We start from the raw sequence: 6,103 nt of genomic DNA on the forward strand, positions 1-6,103 counted from the left end.
ATTATTTTGATCACTCTCTTTCTGGCTCTTTGATCTCAACAAGAAACGCAGCGTTTGCTCAGTGAGCCAGGTAACTTCTCATTTCTCAGCTCCATTATTGTGGTTGCATGCATAATTTGAAGTTTCCCTTCTTGTGTGTATTTGAGTAGGCACACTCGTCTCAATAAACTTGCTCATTCTGGTAAAGCTTTTTTCCTTTTTAATTTTCCCCACTTAAATCACCTCAAGTTAAGATATTTCTGGTACTTTCTCCAATTTTAATATGTACCCCGTACTGGGTATTTCAATTTGATTCATTTATTTATTTTTCTTATATTAATATAATAATAATAATAATAATAATAGTTTTTTTTATTATGGTTATGAAATCTAGGTTCTGATTTTCTGGTCTTCTGAAGGATATGTGTGTGTGTGTGTGGCTTTTTTCCCTTTTTTCTGAATTACTTAAAATGCACAAGTGTTAGCTTGGATCTTTATCTTTTGGTTGGTCATCCTAATAAATGGGGTTGCTTGGTGGTTTAGTATTGAGGGTTGTTCTAGCTGCTCTGTTTAATTGTTTTGAGCGTACGGTTTATAATATTAGGAGTATGTACGGTCTATTCCAAAGAAATTTCCTTATTATGATTTTGCCCATGAAATTTTCTAACTCCAGTTTCTTTTCACTGGTTTAGGTGGATACCTTTTTGGATTACGATAATTTATCAAAGGAAATTGTCTTTACTATAGATCGGCCGTATCAACCAGGTGAGCAGGTAAACATAGATTGAAAGATTGGAATTTATTATCTAGGATAAAGTTAGCACAAAGCAAACAAGTTCCAAACAAATGATAAGCTATTAATTGATTAAAGGTTTATTTGATCATGATATTTTTCACCAGTATGGCATCATTGGAGTAGTTTAAGTGTTAAGTCCAAAGATTATATTTGACTGCTTGTATCATACTACCTAGGTGTTCATTTCATATGGAAAAAAATCAAATGGGGAGCTTCTATTATCGTATGGGTTTGTTCCAAGGGAAGGCGCCAATCCTTGTGATTCAGTTGAGTTGTCAGTGTCACTCAAGAAATCTGATCAATCCTACAAGGAGAAATTAGAACTCTTGAAGAAGTATGGATTATCAGGGTGAGTACCTAGAACTCCAAAATTTTACCACCATTTGTATATGGTTGAAGTTCCTTCTTTTTCAATAAGATATTTCCAAAACAATTCTATTTTGATCCGTAGTTATTTGACATTTTCTAATTTACATAATAGCTTTTCCCATGACAAAAGTAACGTCCAAAATATCCATTTTTGAACTGTGGAACACTAATGAAAAATAACTAAATGTACTACCATTTTTTAAGCAAATTCGTTATTTATTAGAATTTTATTTATTTACTGATATAGCTTCTGTTTTCATAATGGCCATAAGCCATAACCTTTCGTTTCTTACTCTCTCTTGATGACTTTATATTATCTGATATGCCTTTAAGATATCATTCCGATGAATACTTTTAACTTTAATTGTTACCAACTTATTTTGTTCTATTTTTGGTCAAATCTCAATGTTTTCCAATACAGATTACTGGTTGGCCATTAGAGTTAATGGCTTATGCTTATTTAGCTGTTAGTCCTCCAAGCATGATAGCGTGATTTGAAGAGGTATGAACTAAACTAACTTTTCTGATATTGTTGTTGTAGAACTCAACTAGTGATTCTTTTGACAGATGGCTGCAGCAGCATCAAATAAAATAGAGGAGCAAGTATTGTGCGAATCCAGTATATCAAAATACAACAATTTCTTACAGGTAAGAAACCTTTTGATGCCTTCATCTCTTACTTTTAGAACGGTCATAGCTTTTGAGAACCTTGTGTTTCTTTGGTGATAAATCGAGTTAAAATTAAGATAAAAAAAAGGTGATTTCTTTGGTGGTCTTTTTATAATTACGAATGTCATTATGAATATTTTTTTAACTACTTTTCTATATAATTATGCAGGGTAACAATGAAGATTAAGCTGACTATTATTGTGGTTTATTGGCTAAGATAGAGTGCTATTTAGAATCTTTACATGTATTTGACTAATGACTTTTATTATAAGATACTATTATTGGCTAAGTGATATTATGGTTTTGAGATGGCTATGCTTACTTTAGGTTGAGATGTATGAATTTTTACAGTTAACTTCATTCTAGTACTTTTGGATCAATATTATAAATATATTTTGGTTAGAAATAATTTTTATTATATAAAGAAATTATTTAGTATAATTATGTATTTATTTTTATTTTGTAATATTCAACTCATTTAAATAAAAATGCAGAATTATTATACATATAATCATATTAATTATTATATTGTATTAATAATTATTAGATATATATATATATATATATATATCTAATAATTATTAATACAATATAATAGTTAATATGATTATATGTATAGGGTTTAGGGTTTAGGGTTTATTAGATATATATATATGTATATATATTACATATATATATATATATATATATATCTAATAATTATTAATACAATATAATAGTTAATATGATTATATGTATAGGGTTTAGGGTTTAGGGTTTATTAGATATATATATATGTATATATATTACATATATATATATATATATATATAGACATAAGTATACACATATATACAAGATCTATAGTATACAAAAAAAAAGAGGGACCTAAGTCTACGCTTATAAAAATTAGCTATGGTATACAATGTGGCTACGCTTTACAAGTGATGCAGTAGCGTTGAAAAGCGTAGCCTATTCTGGAAAAATGAAAGCTAAAAAGCGTAGCCTTTGGTCCTGGACAGCATCACTTGAAAAGCGTAGTCTATTCCCAAACGCCAAAAGCGTAACCCTTGGTGCAGAAAAGCGTAGCCTTTGAGAATAGGCAACGGCCGAATAGGAATCACCCCAAAAAGCGTAGCCGTAGCCTAAGGCATCATTTTTTTTTTCACTTTTGGCTACACTTTTCAAGTGTACCTGAATGGATATTTTTCTTGTAGTGGTAGCTTTTCAACTCATGGTGCAAAGCACCCAAAAGGATAAGCTAAGAAGAGAATTAAAAGCTTGTTTTAAGGAAGGAACATAAAGAAAAGATTTCATAAAATGAGCTAGATAAAAGCATCAATCATTTCAATTTCTTTTGTGATTGTTGCATGCATAGAAAACTAGCTAACCATGAACATCAACTTGCTATTCTTCTCACCTTGGATTGTCAAACTTCATTGCATGATTCTTTTCTTGCTTGGGGACAAGCAAGGTTTATGTTTGGTGTTGTGATGATTGCGCATCATGTTAGGTTTTTCTATGCTTTTTTATACAAGAAATTGATGATTAATGCTTAATTATTGAGTATTTTTATGCTTAAATAGTATGTTGCTTTGATCTTTTGATTTTATAAATTTTGTAGGAAATAAGTAGAAAAAGAAGCAAAAGAAGGACAAATTAAGCTCAAAAAGAGAAAAGAAGAATTTTGGGGCACACTTTGAAATTTGAGCACGCTTTGGAACCTTAGGTCACGCTTTAAAAGGGTGGCCCATGACCCATGAAGCCTTGGCATTAGTAACGTGATACATTAATGCCTTATGCATGCATTATCATTGAATTAATAAATAAGGCATGCATGCATTTAATTATTAATGCCAATTGGGAATGAATGAAACAAATGAAGCTTTACGTTAATTAAGTAATGCATTGGCATTACTAATTAATGTAATAAAGCCAATGAAAGCGTGCATGCAATATTATTAATGCCATCAATTCATGAACCATGCGTTAATATAATATGCAAGCTAAGGCATTAATAATATTTATGCATGCAATGAGCCATTTAATTTGCTAGCATGGGGCCATTAATAAAAAGGAAGCTTAGCGTGAATAAAGCAAGGAACGCTGCGCTCTTTCAAGAACGCTCCATCAAGAGCGCTATGTTCATGAAAAGAACGCTACGTTCTCCCATTCAAGAATGCATGGGACAAGTGGAGTGGGAAAATTCAGCTAGCGACGCATACGTATGGGTTACACGTACGTGTCGATGAGCCAAAACACCAGAGATGCGCACGTGTATAGCACGCATACGCGTGGGTGCCCGAACGCTCCGTTCTTCAAATGAACACTACACTCTCCTGGAAGTGAATTTTTGCTAAAGTTAACTTCATTCCAAGCCCATTTGAACTACAAGCCAAGCAAGAGAAGTACATCCAAAATCTCTATTAATGGAAGAATATATTCCACACTACTAAAGAGCATAGGTATCTGGATCGAATAGAGTATGACATAGAGACTCAGGCAAAGCTCAACTACATGTTTGTGGCATGCCAGTGATCAACTGAGAGATCAAAACCATTTGTTGAATGTCATGAATTAGTCAACCATCAAGATGAAAGAGTTAAAAGAAATGTAGATAGAATGGAGAAAAGGTTGAAGGAGGCTGGACTCTAGGATCAGATAGACCAGTCTTGGGATCGGAGATGCCCTGCTGAAGAACAACAAGAAACAAGAAAGAAGAAGAAGCAGGAGCCGAAGAAGAAAGGAGAGTCCAGCAAAGGAAAAGAACACAAAAACTAGAGGTGGTGGAGTTCCTTTCGTAACCTTAGTCAATAAGGAAGATGCATATCTGAAAAATGATATGCCTTCCAAGTTTTCATGTGTTGCACATTTATGATTAAGTGTTTATGTTCTGCACCTTTATGTTTGGTTATTTTCTGATTTTAAATTGTTTGTTCAGCATAGTTTTCTTGTGGCTTAACAATAATGATTGCTTGATATTTCACAATACTATACTCTTGAAAATTTGCTTGCACTCAATATTTCAAAAATGCATAAGAGAACAGTTCTTTGAAAAGAAGGATTCAGGAATCAAAAATTTGTTTTGAGGCAAGCAAAGGATTAAGAGAAGTGGTGGTTCTAGTTGTATGATTGCGTAATGAGGTTGCATGTTTATGAAAACCTGCATAGGAGCTCATAGGCAGGAAATAGAGTTCAAAAAAATGTTGTGGAGATTCTCAAACATTTATTGATCCAAGAAGCAGCAACAAAATAAAAAAAAAAGAAGCAGAAAACAAAAGAACAGGGCAAAAGGCTCTGAGCATCAATTACTAGGAAGAGAAAAAGAAGAAATAAGAACTCAAAGAGTTACTATCCTAGTTAAATGCTTGTGGTAGAATTGTGTCAAAGAGAGAGGCTTGGGCAAGTAAATCCTAAGTGGTGCTTTAACACCTAATACCTTAAAACCAACTGGTTTGGGAGTATTGATTGAAAACTTATCTAAAGAGCCGCTTTGAGACATGACACTTAGAGTTAATGTAACAACCCTGATTTTCGAGTATACAAGATCTTTTTCGAAGGCACGGAATCCTCCGGAAGATCAGTAAGGGGAGAACCTCTTCTATATCATCAAGAATTTCAATCCTCATTGTCATTATGTCATCTTTAAGGTAGAACCCTTTTTGAGGCAAGCTCAATAACGCAGTCATGTAGAACCTAGTTTTTGAACCGTATCGGTTAGGAGTTTTTCTTCTAGTTTTCGTAAATAGTCTCAGTTTGTCGAACCGGACTCGATTCATGAGAGAAGAGAGATAATAGGATAATATTATCATTATATTAGTATTAGAAAATACTTGAATGATATTATAAGGTTACCTGGTCTGTTTTAGTTAAAAACAGAAAACCGGTTTAACCGGGTTCACAATTTACTGGTGCAACTTAGCACCAGCACTCTCTGATGACTTTAGCAATGCTAAGGCCTCATTATTCATGTTTTATTCTCATAATAAATATGTTACTAGTGTCATTTATTCTAGTAGCTCAGAAAATAATTTTTAGAGATGTTTTTGCAAGTGTTCCAATACATCTAGTTTTAGTAGTTATACACCTGAGATATTTTAATATTATTTTAATCCACCTCCAAGCCAACCAATCACAACTCACCTTATACCCCCAATACCCCCAAGGCTGCCTCATTTGCTCATTGTGGCCGAAATTGAAAGGAGAGAAAAGAGAGAAAACTTCATGAACACTTAATCTTCAAAGCTTGATTTCTTCTGAACTAAAACTCAAATCAAAATTCCGATTTCACCAAAATGATCCTCTCTTCTT

At 33.0% G+C, this 6,103-nt stretch overlaps 1 protein-coding gene across 1 annotated transcript; it reads left to right on the forward strand.

Moving 5' to 3' along the window:
* LOC110265067 (histone-lysine N-methyltransferase setd3-like) lies at nucleotides 501–1,727 on the forward strand. Its single transcript, XM_021107820.1, has 4 exons — nucleotides 501–569; nucleotides 672–752; nucleotides 952–1,124; nucleotides 1,544–1,727. Exons 1-4 carry the CDS (start codon nucleotides 501–503, stop codon nucleotides 1,635–1,637), a joined length of 417 nt encoding a protein of 138 aa, XP_020963479.1. The 3' UTR covers nucleotides 1,638–1,727.

This window comes from Arachis ipaensis, chromosome B07, assembly GCF_000816755.2.
Source record: "Arachis ipaensis cultivar K30076 chromosome B07, Araip1.1, whole genome shotgun sequence".
Classification (NCBI taxonomy): domain Eukaryota; kingdom Viridiplantae; phylum Streptophyta; class Magnoliopsida; order Fabales; family Fabaceae; genus Arachis; species Arachis ipaensis.